The sequence below is a fragment of the Acanthochromis polyacanthus genome, chromosome 20 (genome assembly GCF_021347895.1).
Source record: "Acanthochromis polyacanthus isolate Apoly-LR-REF ecotype Palm Island chromosome 20, KAUST_Apoly_ChrSc, whole genome shotgun sequence".
Classification (NCBI taxonomy): Eukaryota; Metazoa; Chordata; class Actinopteri; family Pomacentridae; genus Acanthochromis; species Acanthochromis polyacanthus.
In genome coordinates this window covers 23,727,000-23,748,865 of record NC_067132.1, presented here as the reverse complement: position 1 = coordinate 23,748,865, position 21,866 = coordinate 23,727,000, and the positions used below count along the sequence as shown (strand labels likewise).

The following is a 21,866-nucleotide window of genomic DNA, read 5'->3' as shown; positions in this document are numbered from 1 at the left end:
CCTGCATATGAAGCAAACCCAACACATGTTCAGAGTCAGGATACTGTGGCTTTAAGGGTTTCACTCACAATAACAAGGAGCTCAACGGTTGACTGACTGTTGACCACTTTGGTTCTTACTCTGCCACCTTCTCTATCCACTTTGGTTGCGACAAACAAGTCAAAACAATGATGTCTTCTCGAGGCAGTTGCTGCGGAAACAGATGAAGTGATTAAGTGAGCTTAGTTCAAAACAAAAAATGTTGCGCAATGCATTGTGAAAGTGAGCAAGTTGCTGCAAGGAAAGATTTAATCTTACTAAATTGATCAGTCTCTTTGATTTAGAGTTAAATTATGGAACACCAGTAAACACAACATCGTACCTTAACTGATAGCCAAGGCCTTATCTATACATAGAAATGCAATGTTGTAACATAGGTGTGGTGTGACGGTCAATTGGTTTACGATTGTCACCATCCACTCCACATGTGTTTCGTGAACTTGGAGAAGAACAGTGATTGTTTCCCCGGAGGAGGGTACTGGGGGAGTACAGGGTAACAGCTGTATTGCTATGAGCCATGTGGTTCTTGCAAAGTTAGAGGTGTGTTTTATTCTTGCCCCAAAGTCAAAGTTTTCAGTGGCTGTTGGACTCAGTCAAGGTGTTTTCATTTCTCCAATCCCAGTTATGATATTCACTGAAGGGTGTCCAGTTTGGGAACCTCAGAGCTGCATTTTACAATGATGTAGTTGTGGTGACTTCAACAGGTTGTGACCTCTCGTGGAGAATTGGGAGAGGATTGCAGCTCAGAGTAAAGATGCTAAGAATCAATTTGAGGCCACAGTTCTCTCCTGGAAACCAATGGATTGGTTGCTCTGGGTTGGGGGTGAGTTACTACCCAAAGTGAAAGAACTTCGGTACCTTGGGATCTTGTTCACCGAGTGATGGGAAAAATGGGAACCTGACATGGACAGATGGACTGGTGCGAAATCGGCTGTGGTGTGTGTTGTAGTGGACAGTTGCAGTGAAGAGGCTGCTGAGTGGGAAGGCTACACTGTTGATTTAACAGTCATCTACATTCCAAACCTCAACGATGGTATAGAGGTGACCGATAAAATGAGATTGTGAATATAAGCAGTTGAAATGAGTTCTATTCTGTAGGGTAGTTGAGCTCGGTTTTAGAGATAGTGGAGTTGCTTTGCCTCCTGGGTGCCTTCATTGAAGGTTTCCCGGCCAAGCTCAACTGAGAGGAGAACTTGGGTTAGACCCAGAACTTGCTGAAGGGATTGCATGTTAACATCTGGCTTGGGAACGCCTTGGGTTCCTGCAGGACAAAACTGGAAACATTGCTGAGGAGATGGACATCTGAACTGGTGACCATTGCAATTTGGATAAAGATCTGGGTAAGCGTAAGTAAATTAATCGACTGATGGAAGTTTGATGTGTCCAGGTGGGCAAACTTAAAACGGTACGTCACCATGGCACTGAAGTACTCATAGATCCGTATTAAAACACAAAGCAATTTTGCAGCCTAATTAGTAAAAATTTTAAATAGTTCAACAAGATATGTTTTGACTCCACATCCTCAGTAAACTGCAGTGATTACAGGGCACATAAGTCACTGATATTACATAAGTGCATCTTACCCAAATGCAGAATTTTCAAGTTTATAAAGAAATATTCAAATAATTAGGGAGAGACAGTGAGTGACCAAGACACATAACACACAGATACACAAAAAATGTACTGTACATACTCCATATTATCAATATATGCAACAATGTCAACATTTTGTGCCATTTAACTTTACTGAATTGGAGTTTTTTGATTTGTGCATGCTCCATGTGTTGTTGCAGCATGGTGGCCCCCTGGTTAAATCCCTCAGTTCCATAAACAGCAGCATTACTCTAGTGTGAAATTCATTGCTGTTCCTTCAGTTTTATGACATTTGTCCCATTTTTCATTATTTTCACCTTGGGTATGTTACCGTCTGATCTATTCATAAGGTCAAAACATGCAGAGCAGTGAAGTGCTAAAACAAATCTTTTTAGAAACATTTTGCTATGCTTAGATGTTATTTTTAAACCCATGTGACATCCATTGAAGCTGAACATGACAGCTCCACCCTAAACCTAAAGTGAAAAGTTAAAAGCATTGTGATGATGGCAACCTACATTAACTTAGCTAACAAAAATGATCATACATATGTTTGGTAACAGCTTTTATTACCCCATACTTTGCACAATACAAACAAATGCACATCTAGTGTAATATAGGGTAGATGTATCATACTCTACAAGAGCATTACTTCATGAACATCATGTATATATTGATTTTCTTTTTCTCTTACACTCCATCACCCACAGCAATACGAAAAGTACACAGTTAAAGATTCCACACAAAAATATTCTATGCCCTTTGTGTAGGGAAGTAGGGAAATCATTCTACATCACTATCCATGTCATTCAATATGCCAAGAGCAGAAAAAAAAAACTGTAATAAATTTGCATATTTCCAATCATCTGGCTTTCATACAGTGCTAGATCACTGAAATAGCATTATTTGAAATACTATTAAATGCTTAGGTAAGAAATTAAAGCAAAAGTCAGAAACAGATTTTTTTATAAGCTGTTGACATAATAATGAAGAAAATAGCTTGGAGCTAACTCAATATGACGAATTTTGACAACAGAAGGGGCAGATAAAATTAAGACAACCCAGCAAAACATCAGTAATCAATTACCCCGGTTTTAGAAGGCTAAATATTACCTGTAACCATCTGATAAATAAGACCCGCAAAGCATCAGGCAGACAGTTCATATTTGCCCAGTTCAGCAAACGGACAAGGCCTCTTGAAACAGGGACGTGGGTTAGTAATGCATAGAGCACTAGAGGGAAGTCTGCCTAGCTACTGTATAGTGAGCTCCAAATTGAGACGTTAGAAAAAAAGCACAGCGGTCACTATTTCATTTGTGTGTTCAGTTGTGTGTGCTGCCATTGCCAACTCCCCGCTCCTGCTCTTTACTAAAGCCAATAACTACTGAAGATGCCCAGATAAAGCATGATAAACAATTCTCATGGAAGTGCTTTTTCTGTCTCTGTTGTCTCACAGCAGTGAAACGGCGGTTTCCTGCTCAAACCACAGTCATAAATTTTGGTCCCGTCTTACCCGGTGGACATCTGTTAACCCAGCCTGTTTTAGGCAGGAACTCATTCATTGGGCTCATATCTGAAAAGGATGTAATGGAAAATTAGTTTACATCACTGCCAACCTTTCCATGATCGTCATAGTGATTTAGTTTCTGAATGTGTGCTTGCCTGTTATCATATGGAGATTATATTTGCATTTTTTTTTTTACATGTATTGATGAATACTCGCCTTTGCAATCGTTTTCTAATTTCTTTGATCTGCTCATTCTTCTTAGTTAGGATCTCTTTCATGTTGCGGTAGGTCTGCAGTCTGCTGGAACTTCTCTCCAACTCCTGCCACAAGTAACATGCAGCCAAACATGAAACAAAAACCGCATAATAGCAGAACAGCATATTCAGTGATACTTGAAATTGGGTGGATGTTAACCTCGTGAGCTACTGTCAGCTGCAGATAAAGGCAAGGTCCACTCTATTGTATAGGCACATTCTATACACTGGGTCCATATAAAAAGCATTACAACAGATAAAACATCGTAAATTGGGTTAATAATTGAACTCTTAACTACACAAATGTAGAAAACTGCAATTAAATTAAAAAGCAAATGTGCAGAGAATGAGATGAATAGTCAAACACTTATGTAAAATTGAGGTAAAATAATTTGCAGTCATTACACGGTAGACCAAGCAGGATTTTAAAAAAAACAAAAAGAAAAGGTTTTACTTTTGATATCAAAGGTGGTCAAAGTCTAAGTTTGACTAACATCAACTGAGACGTTATTCAAGTCGGCACAGCATGACAACAAAACGCTGCTTCACCTTGTTTTGTTCTAACTCTTGGGACGGTCCGTAGACAGAGAAAAAAATTTCAACCCAATAACCCATCCACCCATCAAAACAGACCAACAGCTCATGCTGAGAAATGTTCAGCCGCATGACCTTTCAGTCTGATTTTGAAGGTTGTAAGTGATGCGAGTTGAACCGGTGGAAAAGCCTTACTTCCTCCATCTCTGCATGCATGAAGAAGAACGGATTGAAGGTGCTTTCACATTTAGGCTGAGCAACTTGTCAGTGATATTAATTTCAAAATAGATTCCTCTCAGCTGTGGCCCTGTGAATTAATGTTTATCTCCAATAGCCCTAATGCTTATTTGTGAAATGCCAAAGTGTGAAATGCATTTTTATAATGGTTCAAATCTCCCATTCCTATATTAGTCTTTGCAAGACAGCAATAAGGGCTATTTAGATTTAATTTATAACAGATTTACATTTGTCACATGTTGGCTATAAACAATGACACCCCCATTGTCACAGCTCCAATTTATAACTGCAGGAAAGTGGCAAATTTTAACTTCAGATGCTGGTTTCTGTCAGTTTCCATGAAAGAGCCACAGTGGCATAACCTTCTCTGCCAAGGCCAACTGCTCCTGCACTCGCAGAAGCTCATGTTGCAAGAGATCAAGTTCTCCTGCAAATCCTTCTGGGATGCAGCATTGGCACTGAGAGACCTTCATAGTCCTCTTTCAGAGCGGCGACTGTGGTCCTCCAGACTGCTGATCTCCTGGGATTGAGCGCCAGCTTAAAGGGGAAAGAAACAGAGTTCAGGCTCAGGTTCAATGGAAGGTAACCATGGCAGAATTGTACCCTCTATTCCTAACAGCAACAGACGACAAGCAGCACCTCCAATCACGAGGATGCTTAACCAGATAGGTCCAAGTTAGCAGATAAAAGCAAATGGTGGGAAGTGTTTGGATGAAAATAAAAAAAATTAAACTTTATACAAAAAAGAACAGTGAAATGGAAAGCAAAAATTAAAAGCATGAAGATGGTGTTCAATCAAGCCAAATTTGCTACAGTACCTGCCTGTTCACCTTGCCACCTTTTTAAGATCTTTCAGAGCTCTTTCTGCCTTGGTTTTGTCATCTAGCGCATTCATGGCCTGACAAAATAAATCAGACAGACAAGAAGTTTCATAACTGTTGGTGATTAAGAGGAGCTGCCAGTTTGCATAAAAGTTATTTTATACCTGGGACTCTATAAGTCCGGAGTCTGCCTTTCAGTTGTCGTTTTCCTCCTGTAGTCTTGCTATCTCTAAACAAGTATTAAAAGGTTACAGCAGGGTGAATGAATGTATGAACGTGATAATGGCAGTTCAACCTTGCCAATCCAATCTGTGCATGTAGTCCATGTAATATACTGCATCCTCTTTTACCTTGTTAAGGAGTTCAGACACTCCACCTTCATTCAGCGTGCCAACTTGGGGTTTGCTTGATTCTTGGTTTATCTGATAAAAAAGTTTCAGGCTTTACAGCTGAGAGAACAGTTCTTCTATCTTATTCCAATCATGTTGCATATACTTGTCCTTTTCTGTAACTAAGTGCAGCTGTGAAATAAACACCACTTGCCATGTGTGTCGAGTCGGGCTTTTCTTAGAAGTATGAAGATGAATAGTGTCTACCTTTTGAGAAAGGTGTGAGCGCTCAAACCAACAAAAGAGCAGAGTGTTGCATTACAAACTTGATTTGTTTTTTTTAACCATGTGACATAAAAACCGCATGTCAGCTTTAGGGATTGTTGATTTCAGAACCGTGCGGCTAGAAATAAAGGGCCTGACATACAAAACTGCTTAAAGATGCACAGGAATGCTGCTCTCCTCTCTGGTTACCGACGTCCATGTGGGTGTAAATACGCTCGAAACACATGATTGATGACGGCTACACTGATGGTAACGTTTGAAGATCCTGCATGTGACAGAGCTGCACGCTGTGACTCACCTTATCGGTGGTTTTAAAGTCAGTCTTCTCAATTCTGCTACTTGCTCTAACAGCTCCCTGTGCAGGTGTAAGAAGAACAAAGAATTAGACAGCAGATTTAAAAAACGAATAAAAGCTTTAGGTCTTTAAATTATAGTCTGCTAGTGGTAAAAATGTGTCCTTCTGTAATGTAAAATTATTGGCTTTACATTACAGTTCAACTGATATGACTATCTGGGCCATGACCTCATTCACCTTATCACCTCAGTGTTGGTGTTTGTGTTTTTTTAATCTAGGAAGAAAAACTAGCAAGGAAACTAAACACCTTGTTCTGAGTGGCAGTTAAGCACTTATGATATAAGATATATGCTTGTGGTGAACTGAACAGTTCTCTGAAAAGCTTAAATGTGGTTTTTATAAAGCAGCTGAAGACACGTAGACCGTGACATGGGGCGTATTCCTGGCTTTAGACGGCGTATCAGTCACGTACAGCCGAGGCCTGCAAAAAAGGGTTTGGGGGTTGTTTATCCACCCACCATGTGCATACGACCAACAACCGAGCAAGGTGCCTCAAGAAGGTAAAGGTTGCGGAGGTCACAAGTTATATGAAGTTCACATAGGTGCCAGATAGAGTACATTTAAACATGTGAACACGTACTGCGGTGTGTTACAATTAACCAACAGAGCAGTCATCCGCAGGATCTTGTCGCTGATTTCATTTGTGTGAAAACATGGCTTTTCTCATCTCGCTGACAAAAACAGAAACAGGTCGACGTGTGGTTTCAGTATGACCCTGACTTTTGCATATCAAATGTAACATTTGTTGAACTTCAATTTGCTTTTATATCAGAGCTAATATCTCCAAGCTGTGGAACTATGTTTTACCGTTGTTCTTATTATTTTACATAACTTGCATTGTTCTAAGATATTGGTACATTCCCCAATTCTTATCATGAGCCGAAATGTCAAGAGTGCAACATTCCGACAGCAGATCAAATGTGATTTATCAAATGATGAATCTTTCTTATCTGTTGCTGGTATGATGGGTACACGCCCAATTTGCTCTGTGTTCAAGCCTGTAACATGAAACAAACAACAATCTAAGGAGCATTCCTCCTGAGTTAAAACAGAAAGGACTGCATTTTAGGTTTAACTGAAATAGGTTTAATTATATTATATGTAACCAAAAACAGTGACACCTCCATCTAATGGCTTTGCGCCACTTACAGCTAATTTTTACTGACAGTAAAACATTTTTTAATATTAGCTTGAATAATTAGACAGTAATATATTAAAGTTAATGCATATTAAGGCAGGAGTAAAGATTAAAAAATGTTTGCAGCAAATTCCATTTTTTTAATGATACCTTCATGCAAATAATTTTACTTTCAGTTAAGAAAGCTTGAAAAAAAAACACTCAGAGTTCTGTATTTTTTTCCCAATAATATAAATATCCACAAATACATTTGAGAAACTCTTCAAACAGTGTCCTGATTACCAAGGATAATACACGAGTCTGACTAGCAATGGTTTGCATTAATGGAAATTTCAAATATTTTCTGACATGTTATTTCCATCATGCTCTTTAAATTCAATTTTCAATGCTTTCAAATGTATTAAAAATCCCCCTCAGTAAAAATCAAGTTTTTAAATTGGTCTCTATGGTGTTTATGTGGTAATAGAAGGCGACACAAGCAGCCGACCGCATGACTCAAGATTTCTAACCTGAAACTACGCTGCTGATGTGTACAAATGACAGCCTCAAAAACACAAATTCAGACTTGGGGTTTTCACACAACACAAACCTAAAAACAATCCTGTCACCTTGTAGGGTGGAGCGTACTGTGTTACTACTCTTCTTCAGAATCGGATTCTGCTTTGAATATACAGTCATCCATCACTGATACATCGCTTGATCCCCATTAGCATTGTGGGGGGTGGAGTCTATCCTGGCTAACTTAGGATGAAGGCAGGGGACACTCTGGACAGGTCATCAGTATATCACAGGGCTACATATAGAGAAAGACAACCAAGCACATTGACAGTCACACCTATGGACAATTTAGAATCACCAGTTAACCTCAGCATGTTTTGGACTGTGGGGGGAAGCCGGAGTCCCCCGTGAAAACCCATGCTGCACTGGGAAAACACACAAACACAATCTCTGTGATCAGTTGTAATGCACAGTGCACACAAATAAATGTTAAACTGAATCATAGTGTTGTTGAAATTGCACTTACTTTAATCTCTGGTTGTTTCTAATATAATTTTAAAAGGACAGTTCATTACATATAAAGATTTTTCTAATATACTTGTTCTCCTTTGCACTAAAACGTCGGAAAAACTTAGACTTATTGTTACTTCTCGGTAATTAAGTTTACTGGTTCGGCCCCTTTGAGATCAAATTAGGCCGTATGCGGCCCCTGGACCAAAATGAATTTGACACCCCTAATGTAAGAGATCTCAGTGTAAGCAGTACTGAAGAGGAAGTGGCCTCATGGCACGACGCAGATGTTAGAGAGACATCTCTAACATCTGGTAAATGTCAGAGGTTTTCTCACGAACACAAAGGTTCAGTGGCCTTGTTCACCTCTCGCAATGGTGTGATATTCTGTTTGAACCTGAACCATCACATTATGTTAAATCGTTTTAATTAGAAAATATTTTTACAGACAAGTTATTGTGCGAATTTTTATTAACAGGGCTGTAGTATCTTTTCCTTTTCTGTGCATAAAACACCCATGACTTCTCTGAACAAGAAAAAAGTGTCCACATTAAATAAAATGTCATTATTATCTTCTGTCAGGACTTTACTGGTGCTGTGTATTGCATAAGATCCAAATATAAACATTTTGTACGCCTCTAGTAAGAAATGTTATGATGTCCCCTTCTGTTGAGTGGTTACTTTGGATTAATAATTTTTCAGGAAACCTCAGTATGCATCTTCCCTCATAGCCCACCTGTTTTCCAGCTCCGAGATATCACTCTGCAGTCGTAGGTAAAACTTCTCAGCCTGGGAGAAGAGCTGTCTGAGCAGCAGCACATTGGTGTGGGCTGTGTTGATGAGCTCCATCTCCACCTCCCCACGCACCACCGCCTGTAGCCCATCCAGCATCTCCCTCACCTCGTCCACTGTGAATGTTTCCTCTACCAGCCTTCAGAAAAAAACAAACACAAGCATCAATTTTACAGATCAATCTAAACTAGAAAGTACTATATATTTTTTCCATCTGTTACATCATTCCTCTATAGACTGCTGATCTGAGGTTGAGTGAGATAAAGCCACATTTGCATATAAACAATGACATCAAAAGCCTTAATGACCAGTCACCTGCTATCTTTGAGTTCCTCAAAGCATGAGTCAATAGCCTTGAGCCTCAGGACCCTTTTTGAACGTGCAAATCGCATGTAATTGATGACTTCATTCTGATGGTGTTCATTAAACCCAAATTCAGCCTATATGAGACAAGAGAAAAGAAATTAGTAGCAAAGATTTCAGATAAAAAATGATATAGAGACGGAGAGAAGCTGTGAAAGCAACCACAATTAGCTGATAAGCTAACTTGAAGGGGATTTTCTCCTGCTAATGTGTAACAGGGCCTTTTCACATGAGCTTGTACGTCCAGCGTGCTATCCGGGGCTGCTGGCTAACGTTAGCTGTCTGCTAGTCTTTAAACTCAACTCGGGCACAGCGTTTAGAAAACAGGGTTAGACGTTTAGCAAAAACAGCAAACAGGTGGCCAAGACAGCAAATCATATCAGCTACTTACCATGGTGGCTGTGGCGCTAACGTTAACGTATCTAAGTTAGCTAGCCTGTAGACTGAGCTGATCCAAAGGAAAAATGGATGTTTCTGCCTCTAATTTAGGCCACACAGGGAGCAGACTGAAAGCCAGAGGTGATAATCTGGAGTGCAGGGTTCTAATAAACTCTCTTGTACTTATATTCAACCCGGCGAAGAGGCTAAACTGGGGCTATATCATAGCTATAAGATTATCTAGCAGATCTGCTAGCTTAGCTACCCAGCTAGTGTTTGCCTTGAGAATGCCTTGGTAACGGAAAGGAGCGTCATCACCTTGGTTACGAGAGGTGCGTTCAGGGCGCTACGTACAAGATGAAACAATAGGTGGTATGGGCGAATCAAAACTAAGATGAAAGATATATTAAAACAACAACATTTTCGGAGCCAAATTTCATACAAATAAGTGTTTCTATTTTATCTGACATCTTTGTTTTTGTGTATCTACATATTTTGTTATAAGTTAGTTGTTTAGTCTACTTTTGTTCTACTTTAGGTCCATGTAAACCTAGAACAATATGTTTTGTCTATATGGCTTTAAATGCATCACAGCAAACATGACTCCAATCTACTTTGGTCTTCAGTGTCGATATGTTTTTTTTGTTGTTGTTGTTTTTTTCTGCTACAGGGACTCTAAGGTCACTCATTTCATATTATGGTCAACATATTTTTCAACATATATGTCAACTGGCTCTGGAAAAACTATAAATAATGTACTATAAAATACAGAAAAAAAATTGGCAATTGTCAGGTGTTTGCTGTGGGAGGCCATTGACATAGAGATTACAGGGTTAGATACAGGCACAGTTTTCAAATACTGCTACAGAAAACCACTGAAGCACTCTAAACAAACTTTTATATTGTATAACTCTTCAAAGGCAATAATATAATGTCATACTGTTACTCTTTGTGACTTTTAAGTTCAGTTATTCAAGTTGTGTGTTTCCTATAATCTGGGTGCAATTACCCATAATGCCATATCTTTACATGTGAGTCTAATACAATCTTTAATTTTATCTTAATTTGTATTTCTTGTGTTTCTCATAACCATGCTTAATTTTCATCTGGCTGCTGTAATGTGTGAATTTTGCAGCTGAGGGATCAATAAAGTGTGTCTAATATTATTTTGTCTTACAAATAATTCAATAATTTATTTCATTCTGCTCAATTTTAGCAGAAAAACACATTTAGAACTTAGTTAAAATGAATCCTCTATCATCTATTACTATTTTTCCTTGTGTGGCTGTATGGGAAGTGCAATGTGCGCACCTAATGTTTCAAGTGCACATGCTATTTTAGAGTACCGCCCTCACCTTGATATGCAGAATTCCAACATAGACTTAACAACTTTGAATTCTGAAATGAGGTTTACATTCTATGTTCTGATGTCTGATTTGTCTTCACTCTCACCTGGATATGTTGCAAGTGCAGCATAGAGCTAACTAGCTTAAATGCATTTTTGGAGAAAATTATAAATAAAAGTTTAAAATGGGATATGTAATTTGGCAACTGTGTGCTTTACATCCTTTAATGGTTCTGAAAGAGCATAATGTTAACATGTTTTTCTATGCAGTGTCTCCAAAATCTATCTTGAGATCAGATTTGGGTCCTGGAGTGGTATAACTCGGTTTAGTGCAGTTATCTAAGAAACATTTAGGCCTGCTTCAGTGTATCACATGCAGCAGTAGAGGGCAGTATAGAGTTGGAAAAAAAAAACGTATGAGAGGAGTAAGCTGAAGACATTGAGTGCTGACAATATTGAGGCTTTTTACAGTAAAGGAAAACGTATAGGCCTCTGTTCTTCATCAACACCAAGCATAGGGAGCCTCTTTAATTATCTGTGCCTTTTATTCCTGTGTCACTGGGTCACTTATTTTAGCGAAGGGTCCTGCAAAGACTAAACTCACAGCTACAAAGGGGCCCAGGATTCTACACCATATAGCTATTATATACATTTTGGGGGGAAATATTGTAAAATCATTACAATTTACCAAATAAAGCCTCTATCAATGTAACATTTGAGCAAATACTACTAAAACTACTAGCATTCTGTTTATATATGATTCAGTTGGTTGTCAGGTGGGACTCGGTATGGCTGTTTCTCCATCATGTGAGCCAAATTAAAAACTTAATCTCTAACACCATCTTCTCATCCTCCATCACTGAAGCCAAACGAACTTCACTCTCCATTTTGTTGAGCGTGATCCCAAGAGAAAAGAAGGAAACTTCTTTCCACATGTCTCTCTAACTGTAATTAAATTAGACTAACGGGCAGCACATGGTTGGTCACCTAATCAGATGCCTTAGAATGTGACCGTTCTGTGCTGCCTGTTCAAGTTTAGTGTTCAACATCAGTCAGTGACAGAGGCCAAGATGTTTCCCCTTTACCTTCAATCGCGGTGAGTCACTTGCAATTTCAGACAGGGACTAAACAGCAGTAGTTTAAAACCAAATAATGAAAAGTTCTAGTGTAAGCTTTCGTCGGGCTCCTCTATTTTGGGTGGTGCTAGACTTTTCAATTGGTTCTGCCTCTTGAGTGTTCACATTTTATGATCTAGGGAATCAAATTAAGCTGAACGGTAAGCTTCTTTGGAAACTTAATTATAGAAGAACGCACCATGGCAAGATCAAAAGTATGAGAATATAAAAATTGAATTTTAGCACAAAAATATCCCATGTAATAAACAATGAATTAATGAAAGGCAGAAGAAACAATAAAACACTGTGGGCAGCTGGCAAATTCAAGTTAAGTAGACTATTGGAAAGGGGAAAGGACAGGAAGAGAAAATACTTCAAAAAAAAAAATGTTTCTTTTAAAAAGTTGTTAGTTATGGGTCATTTACAAGGAAGAAAACTACACAGTAAATTACATTTAATAATCCACTGTTAAACTCAAGCAATTATCTAAAAGGCTGGGCATTTTAAAATTCATTATTATTGATGAATTTTGAGATTTTTAACAACGTTTGCCTCTGTGAAGCACACGATAGTTTATATGTATGTTTTCTTGTATAAGTGTATTTTTATGTCTATTGGTCTGGGTTTCATGCAGACCTAATGATGCTCAGTACAGTACTCGGTAAGTACAGTGTACTTGATTTACTCTTTCTGAACTTCAGGTATCGCTGCATTGATGGGACAATGTCTCTAGAGGGCAGAATAGTCGCGTTTAATCCATATGTTAAAATTTATCAGCAAACTGTTGACAGCAGTGGAGAGCTTCATAACTTTTAAACGAGCATGTTGAATTACCCTTTGAGCACTCAGAGAGAAACAGGTAAATGCAAAAATAGAGAAGAAACAGCAACATGTAATATATTCTCCAATTCATCGGTTTATTCACCAAGATAATTTTAGCAAGACGGCTGTCATAATTAGGTTAGTGTATATAATCTGTCTATGGTTGACTCTTTGGTTAATAAAATAAAAGAAATAACTGCTGCTATCCGTCTAGTTTCCATGCGGTCTCTTATTAACTACTTCCTTTCTAATTAGCCCAAATGAAAATTAAAAAAAGAAAAAACTCCATTATTGCGCCTGTTCCGCAGTAGACAGCTACTCTAATCTGTTCTCAGGTCGGTTTCGACTGTATCTATCAATTCAAACGCGGAAACAACGAAAGGAAAACCGACCCGGGATCAGGTCTCTCGCTAATTCCACTCCCAGACAAACCAATCAGCTGACAGCCGCATGACAGGCAGGCCTCGCGCATGCGCAATAGCTCGCTTTTGGTATCAGGAATATGGCAGCGTCCTGAGTTCTGTTAGGGGGAATACGGCGTAACTGAGCACCTTCAACACCAGAGTGGGAAAACAGAGACGCACCGGTCACACTCGGAGGAGGGTGGGGGGCTGAGGGACGGCTACGAATAACACCCGCAAGCGATTTTACAGGTAACTGCACCCGTTAGCACCTGCCACTTGCCTGTTATGCATGTTTGCTTGATTGAACCCCGCTGCTAATGCGACTAGCTAGCTCTCCCATAAAGCCTGAGTGATGGGCTAGTTAGCCGCTTGGGGCTAACACCCAGCATTGGCCTGCCACAGCCCCCCTTTTCTGCACTTTGCAAGCAAACGCTGATAACAGAAGTATTTGAGCTATCTTTGTTTTTCTGCTTAAGCGGAGCAATAATGTCGATATCGCAAGCTGTGCTAGTTTTTAGCCAGACAGTCAACCGAGTAGGCCTGCTGCAATGAAGCAGAGTTTGGCTAGCTGCTTGAGATCCTGGTAACGTTAATGCTGTTTGTCATGGATTTACTTGACAGATCGGGAGCTAGCACACATCGTCAAGTTGACTTAAGAATCGCAATTGCTCTTTTTAAAGCTTCTTGTGTGGCTTCAGTCTTTGCATCTCTACTCCAGTCTGTTAAAGATCTGTATTTTGCAAATAAGTGTTTTCTGGATTACTAACAGTGCCACATTAAAGTTCCCGTCTTAGCAGGGAGATTGCTTCATATTATTGGCAAATGCAGAGTAGTGTTGCGATATGTCTTTGGGACAGGAAAAAGCTCCAGAGAAGAAAACCACAATGCAGTTAACAGCCTTTTATTCGCTTTATGCGTTTGGCTTTGTCAGTGCTCTGTAAAATATTTGATGTGATGCTGAAAGTCCAGATGCACACAGATGTGTTTTCTCTGTTCGCCGTTTTACTTTAAAGGTCAGGCGTCCAAGTAGCATTTTATATGGACTAAATTTTAAATTGGTGATATATTAAATCATCAGGTCCATATACTGATGTAATGGCACATGATAGTTTGAACCTTGTACCCCACGCTGATGCTGAAGCAGTTTTTGAATGATCTGTGCTTTTCTAAAGGAATCGTTTAAATCAAGCTTTTCTTTATGACAAAAAGAATACAAACAGAAGAGCACTAAAAAAAAAAACATGCTTATTGTTAATAATCTGAACACAATGCCATGAAGCATATAACCTGTGATTGTGGTGTAACTAGTGGGTACCTATTACTAGTACTGTGTGGCTGACGGCCTGTTTTCAGGTGTTCAGACGAGTTTCTTTTTAGAGTTTTCATAAAATCCCATTAGCAGGCCTCCTTACTGAATGCAAGTGGTGGTATGCACTTAGGGATTGTACCATCTGTCACATCTATCCAATTACAGAAGTGAAAAAAACTGTATTGTCAAAATTTCTAAAAACAAAAACAGTGTTTACTTCACAGTCCTTTTGTTGATTTATTTTTAAATCTGTCAGAGGTAGCTCATTAATAATTTGTTACTGATCCACATACAGTCAAGTTGAACTAGGAGCGGTGATCACATGACCCAATGCTGGAATATCTGCCTTTTGTCACGCTCATCACAGCAATATAATACAAAGAGCACTACCCTCTGCTTCATGAAAGAGCAAACTACGCAGCTCTTAATTCTATCTCTCGTTGTGAATGCCATCAACCCACGCTTTGAATGAGATTAATTACGCTGTTCGATAAAAGGTTGTTTGGAAAAGAAAGGTTGATGCATTAGGAAAAATGCACACTGTGTTTGTCCCACGGAGGCTCAGTCATAGAGATGTGAAAGCTGGTCAACTTTTAAAGGACCTCCAGTGTTGAGGCACTTGAAACTGTCTTGCCTTTTTTTTTTTACGTCCCACCGTCTGTGACCTCTTGACATTTGTCCCCCTTGTTGTGTGAATTAGTGCATTATTTGGACTTATTTTGCTCGTCATTCCTTCATTTGCACATTGAAATGGAGAGGAAGGAAAACTGGAGTCAGATTTTTCCAGGATCCTGGCAGAGTGCTGACACAGGTTCCCCTTGTCACAGTGCAGCCGCCAGCAAATTACTGCACTGAGGGTAGGAGAGGCAGTTATTCCCTCTTGTTTTTTTATTACTATGTTCTGGTGACTGGTTTGTCTTTGAAGCCTTCACCTTTGATTTATGTACAACAGCCTAACAGAGCTATAAGACCAAACCATCCAGCAGTTACTCTTAGGTTTACTGACAATGACATTCTTTATTCTTTTTAAGCGTCTGGATAAACATGAAGACACAGCCCAACCTCTGTTTGTCTCCAAACGATCAATAATCCACTTTGGCTGTAGAGCAGACCATATTGACACATGCTCAGCTGGTGCACTGTTGTGGTTTTTTTGTGCCTGGAATATCAACATGGAATGGAGATGTTCACTTCTCCTCTGTTTGTGCTGAGCAGGTTGTATCCTGGTGGCTCCTTAGTGTTCCGCTTTTCAAAGTCAGCCTGCATAAATGCAACCATAAAAGACAGAGTGAGGACGTAAAAAAGCCGCGGTTATAGTAAATCGCAAATCACGTGCTCCTGGCTTTATTGATGTCTTATAAGTGCTTTAATAACAGTGAAGAATCAGTCAGTCATAGAGAGATGGACTCCTCTGTGTTGCTGATTATCACTGTTTATCCAGCGTTGGTTCTGCATCTGAGGGAGCGTCTGGTCAGAGTCTTTCCCTCTGAGCTGAAAAATGTTGAACGACTGTGTGAAGTGTGTGTTGCGGTATATTGGGATACGTGTTACATAACTTTGATGTAGTAATGACTTGTAAAGGTCTGGGTTCAAGTTTTTGGTAACTTAAAGATGCAATTAAAAATGCAATACTTACCCAAAAGGAACTTAATTTAAGATCTTTAATTCATTTTTTTCTTGACTCTTTTCTGTTTTGAAACTGTAGCTCACTTCCTTGCATTGTTGTCCAAGTCATGATAACTTTCTTTCTGCATCGCAGGTCCTGTGAAAAGATGAATGTCGTCAAAGACAACAAAGACCTGGCCTGTTTCTACACAACCAAACACTCCTGGAGGGGAAAGTAAGACAACAACCATTTTAACCCCACCGATAGGATGTTAGTGTTTGTAGCATTATGTGTTACACATCTCCTTTGGCATAAATGTATGAGTTTAAAAGGCAGTGTTAAGGTAATCATTTTCTAAAGGAGCTTTGGGAAAATCCTGATATCCTGACTCAGTGTTTCAATTGTGTCAGCTTCCTTATCTTAGACAAGGATAAGAGGTTTGAAGACTACCACCAGTGCACAGTTATGTGATCAGTGGCAGTGAACAGAGGACAGAACTAGTTTTAAGATGCTGTCTTATGTTTTGACACTCATTTAGGGAGAAAAGTGATATGAAAAGCTGATTTATCCAAATGTCAGGTATTATTCCTGTTCCTTATTCTCTCTATAGTATATTTGTTGAGGGTATTGTCAGTTTAACCAAGTTTACCATGACTGTCAGTCAATAGATTAAACAGTTGTACACACTGTGTTACCATGTATGACTGGATATGAAACAACAAAGCTTACCCTGCTGTCACATTTTTCCTTATACAAATTACAAGGTTTTGTGAATATGCTCAGGATAATTTGACATTTAAATGAATTTTTTTCCCCTCTCGTTGGTGCATTTTGTTGAATTTATGGGAACAGGAAGGACGTATCTCTGTGGCTGTCTGTGTTTACACTTAGTGTGCTTGTCAAGAGGAGCTATCATGTTGAACTCATTGTTATACAGTGACAATGAAGATGGCGGCTGGTACAGTATATGATAACAGATTGAAGCCAACATGATGTATATTTGAATGAAACTTTTATCAGTCAACATGTGTCCAACATGTAATGATCAAATGTCAGTGCAGAAATTCCACACATAAACCTCTAAAGTTTAAAACTGCTTTATGTAGATACTGCATGGCTCTCAAAGCTAATACAATGGAGAAGCTCCAGCCTGAGCAGAGAGTCAGTGGGATCACATTACCAATACTTGCTTTCTAAATGTCTTTGTCCCATTAAGGCCTGCATTGACTGAAGTAACCTAAGCAGGGCTGCAGAGCACAAGTATCATCAGAGGTTCATCATGCTAATGCTCCCTGAAGTGTCCGGCCGAAACAAGCGCTGATTCACGTCGACGCAACACAGTGATGCGGTTTAAAGCTCCATTGGTGGTTTATCTGAATTAGTCCGTGCATGTCGTTACCATCCTCCTGAGCTGGATCAAATGTGGGCCCAGCTTTGAGTGGCTACGGACGCTTAAATTATTGATATCGACATTTGAAGGCCTTTTTTACTCAATCTCTAAAGAGAGAGAAAGAGACAGAAAGGAAAAAGAAGTGAGTGAGTGGGCATTAATGACAAAGAAGCAGGCGAGCAGCTGCAGATGAAAGTGAAACTTTGTTTTGTGCTTGTGCAATGCATTTTTGTGGTTTAGCAGCGATGTGTAACTACAATCATAGACACGGTGTACAAAACATTCATACAAACTAAAGCTCGAGCTGAACAGTCTCGCAGGAAAAACTTCCTTTACAGAGCTCTGACAGGCCAACAGAAAGAGAAAAGGAAATCAGAATATATCTATTTTATCTTTCTTAAAAGGTCATATTGTGGGCTAATGTCTGGTTCAGTGGTTTGTAGATACTGAGAAGTAATTATCTTATTGTGCTTGATTTGTACCACTTCAATTCAGCTTTATATACATACAAATATTTCACCAGTGTTTTGCTGACACAGTAAGAAAACATTCCTGTCAGACAAAGAATAAAGTTTTTATCTAATAAATCAATTAATCTTGGTGATAAATAGTGGTTTCAGGTAGCTACAAGATCTCAGTTTTGACATTAGCTGTGCCACAGACAGGAAGACAGCTCTTCACTGTGAATACAAAACAAGTTCCCAAACTATAATTAAAGTAAACTGTGATTAGTATGGTTGTGCATACAAAATGCTTTTGTCATGTGAATTTTAAATATATCTGACGGCATTGTTTAATGTGTCAGCTTCTTGTGGAATTTATTCTGTTTGAAGGGCATTTCGCTCCAAATGCATATTTCAAGTGCAGATATAAAAAGTTCGGTTTTACATAAATTACAATATAGGCATTTGTTTGCGATCGTAGGTTTGACTGAAATGCTCATAAACATTTGTGGCAGACTTTTTTGTAATCTGGACTGTTTGGCATATTGGTCAGTAGACGTGGAGAATCTCGGTCATCAGTTCTGCAGGGATTTAAAGGAAAAAAAACAACATGATGATGCAGTTTGCTTTGTAGTTTCCCCTATTTTCTGTCTGGTTTCCTTGAACATGTCTAAAACAAGTGTTTCTTCATGTTCCACTTTGTTTGGTAAGATTATCGTATTTGCAAACATTGCTGCCTGTCTGAGAGAGGTAGTTAAAATTAAATCTTACCCCCGACACGTTTCTACAACACTTAAGAATACAGTGGATCTTAACAGTTGCGTGACGCTTTAGTGCAACTACAGAATTTTCAATCTCACTGTGCTCATGATCGTATTTAATTCAGGTCTTGTGACTTTAGTTGAAAAGAAAATTAGATTCATTTTGTGTCTGTCCTTCTAATGAATGGCGTTTTCCAGAATGTTTGCACAAATGAAATCTCAGAGTTTTGTGTAAGATTTCAGGGTTGTTGTTTTCAAGTAAAGCACAAATATGCAAATCACAATCTCCTTTGAATCTTATTTGAATGCCTTCATACTTCTCAGGATGCTTGCTTAAACAATAAGCATTCCTTTGCTGCTACAGATCTTCAAACTGTAGATTTATTAATTACATTTTTACTGTCCTTTTGCATACCAGTACATAGGATGTGCTGTCGCTATCTATTATGCCTTGTTTAAATTCTGTTTTTGTGTCTTTCCATTAGTTTTCCTTCATTGTATTGTTGTTCTGGTACCCACACTTAGCTGTCTTTCCACTCCTCGGTGCGTCTCTGTAATCTCGTGTTTGTGTTGAGTTTTGTACAGGGGATAATATTGTGTTGTCCCACTGTTTTATCGAGCGAAACCAATCTTTAGCTTCTTTGGGAGAAAAGGAGCATATTTTGTTTAAAGACGGGAGGCAGTTGTGAAGAGAGTTTAGTCAGATACAGGAAGTTGCTTAATTTGATACATTATGAAACCTGAGAAGTGGAGAGAAGAGCTTTGAAGACATTCTGTACACTACAGTATGAAAAGTAATCTGTTACTTATCACTGACCGTATCTGTGATTTTAACTGTACCTGTAAAGCTTGTGTTATTCTTCTTCTCATATCCTTTCTTTTATGAGTTAAAGAACCATTTTGCCGTTTTAGCCATTCACTACAAAGCACATATTCATTACAATGCTTCTGGCAATTTTTCTAAACATACCAGAGAGATAATATTTTCATTCCTGCTTTTCATGATAGTTGGCCATCTTTATTTACTGTAAATCCAACAAACTATACTTCATGTTTCATCCAGGCAGGTTGGTTTTATATCTTTGCATGAATATGTCTGTTGTATGAAATTTGTATAATTCCTGGAACCTCTTCAAATTACAAGAAACCCACTAATTTACTCTCCCAAATTCACTTTAATTGAAACTCATACCGCCACCCTACATGCAGGTATTGCTTTATTTTAGCAGGAGACTTTAGCCAATGCTGTACTTTACGGATTTTTGAGAATCCGAGGGTCTGCAAGGTACATTAATGTCATAATTTGCACGGTTCCCCTCAGCGGACTTCCACTTAACTGCAGACGCTCTATTGCACATGTTTGGCAGTAGTAGTGGTACATATGGGGAATATGCAGAAGCTGAGCTGCGGCGCATGTATGGAACACACCCTCCAAGACAGTTAGGAAGTAGTGTAATATACAACAACTACTCATCCATGGTGTTTGCAGCTGCAAAGGAGTACAATCCCAGCGTGTGGTTTCTCCATCTGTAGACAAAACTCCAGCACTTCTCTACTTATCACTGCATCACTTTTATTACAGAGGTGTCTCAAGAAGCATTTAGTGCATTTCTTGTTATCCTGTAATTGGTGATTTTTTAGTCAGAAAATCAGCCTTTCTTGTTACCTTCAGTTCAACGACAAATTCTGCATCTTTTTAGTCTTTAAAATTGAACTGTAAAATATAGCATGCTGGGAAATGTGAGAAATTGTAATGTTTTAGCCTTTTCAACACACTTTTTTCAGGGAGATTTGAATGTTACATGCGTACTAAGATAGAACTTTATAAAAAAGAAAAATAGCCAGTCCACAAGGAATGAATAATTAACTAGGTTTGTGCTGACACCCAAGTTAAGCACCAAGGTCAAGACTTGTAGACAGACAGCACCCTGACACCAAGATGGTGTCAGACTTTGTGGCCCAAAATAACAAAATAGTGAAGGAAAAGCCGAGATGGTGCACTTGTAGTCATTCTAATACCCAAAAAGGACATGACCTTTTTTTTATAATTGTAGAGAAGAGAGGAAACTGACTGCAGTATTCGCCTGGACCTAATGTTCCACTCTGGCCTTGCCTCAGGCCGCTGTCTGTCCGTGTTAGTCATGTAATTCGTACACATGTGCAAATGTATTATGTGGAAGTGTCCTCCCAATTTTACTTCCTTTTACTCGGCATTTTGGTTTATACTAGCTGCCTAAATGGCTGTCCAGGCCCAGTGAGGATGTGTGAAAAGGAAAAAGGAGCCGAGTCAGCAAGTTCAGTGTGCAAACTAACGGAGCTGCTGAGCGCTAAAGGAACACTTTGTGTACACAGATGCTTGTTTAAATATACCTTTATATTTAAAAACACTCCCTGCATACACTTTTCAAACTTTTCCAAAGTCTAAAAAACTCACCAGTCCTTGTTTTTCACATAGCCGGAACCCTCAAATGACCCATTTTCATATCAAACGCGAGGCAGAATGTCATGAATTGGGGAAGAAATGCCAACTGAAACTGCTGCCAAACCACAATGCAATGAAGCACACAAGGACATGCCTCCATGCTTGTACCACACACACACACACACACACACACACACACACACACACACACACACACACACACACACACACACACACACACACACACTCATTCAGCGTAACATGCAGAGAGATTGACACAACAGAATTTCACACTTCCTTCCTGCTATTTGAGAAAGCTCCACTCTCATAACTGTTTTCGATGAATTCGTGTTCGTTCTTTCAGTGTCAAAGAGTGACTCATTACACAGCCGGTCACGTACAATAAGTTGTGACCTCTTGTTTAAACAGAAATGAGTAGAACAACAAGCTTCTCTAATAATATTGGGGTGTAATGGGTCACAATTGTACAAGCTCAGTCTGGTAATAACATTTTGCGCTAAAATATAACAGCAAAAATTCACATTCACTCCTTTGTATTGCCATTGGATTGTTGGCAGTTGGCTAGATCTTCCTGTAAGACTGTTTGTGCCTGATC

At 39.1% G+C, this 21,866-nt stretch overlaps 2 protein-coding genes and 1 long non-coding RNA gene across 5 annotated transcripts in view; 1 reads left to right on the top strand and 2 right to left on the bottom strand.

Annotated features, from left to right (window-relative positions):
• Positions 1 to 3,168: 3,168 nt before the first annotated feature.
• On the bottom strand, positions 3,169 to 9,958 carry lztfl1 (leucine zipper transcription factor-like 1). Its single transcript, XM_022199384.2, is given in 13 exon segments — positions 3,169 to 3,205; positions 3,356 to 3,459; positions 4,527 to 4,576; positions 4,579 to 4,701; positions 4,983 to 5,010; positions 5,012 to 5,062; positions 5,150 to 5,215; positions 5,336 to 5,407; positions 5,898 to 5,929; positions 5,932 to 5,954; positions 8,837 to 9,031; positions 9,208 to 9,332; positions 9,647 to 9,958. Coding segments are annotated over 13 exon segments (891 nt in total). The 5' UTR covers positions 9,650 to 9,958; the 3' UTR covers positions 3,169 to 3,186.
• Positions 9,959 to 13,380: 3,422 nt separating this feature from the next.
• LOC110954716 (dnaJ homolog subfamily C member 13) overlaps positions 13,381 to 21,866 on the top strand; it is a 34,882-nt gene continuing 26,396 nt past the window's right edge. For all 3 annotated transcript variants that reach the window (XM_022199382.2, XM_051940392.1, XM_051940393.1), the window contains exons 1-2: positions 13,381 to 13,568; positions 16,388 to 16,468. In XM_022199382.2, coding sequence (XP_022055074.2) covers positions 16,401 to 16,468 — 68 coding nt within the window. In that variant the 5' untranslated portion in view covers positions 13,381 to 13,568; positions 16,388 to 16,400. The remainder of the gene's footprint in view (positions 13,569 to 16,387; positions 16,469 to 21,866) is intronic.
• Positions 15,117 to 21,363, bottom strand: LOC110954717 (uncharacterized). Its single transcript, XR_002595940.2, has 3 exons — positions 21,263 to 21,363; positions 16,265 to 16,390; positions 15,117 to 15,888 (listed from the first exon to the last, which is right to left on the bottom strand). It is a non-coding gene; the product is annotated as an uncharacterized LOC110954717 (long non-coding RNA).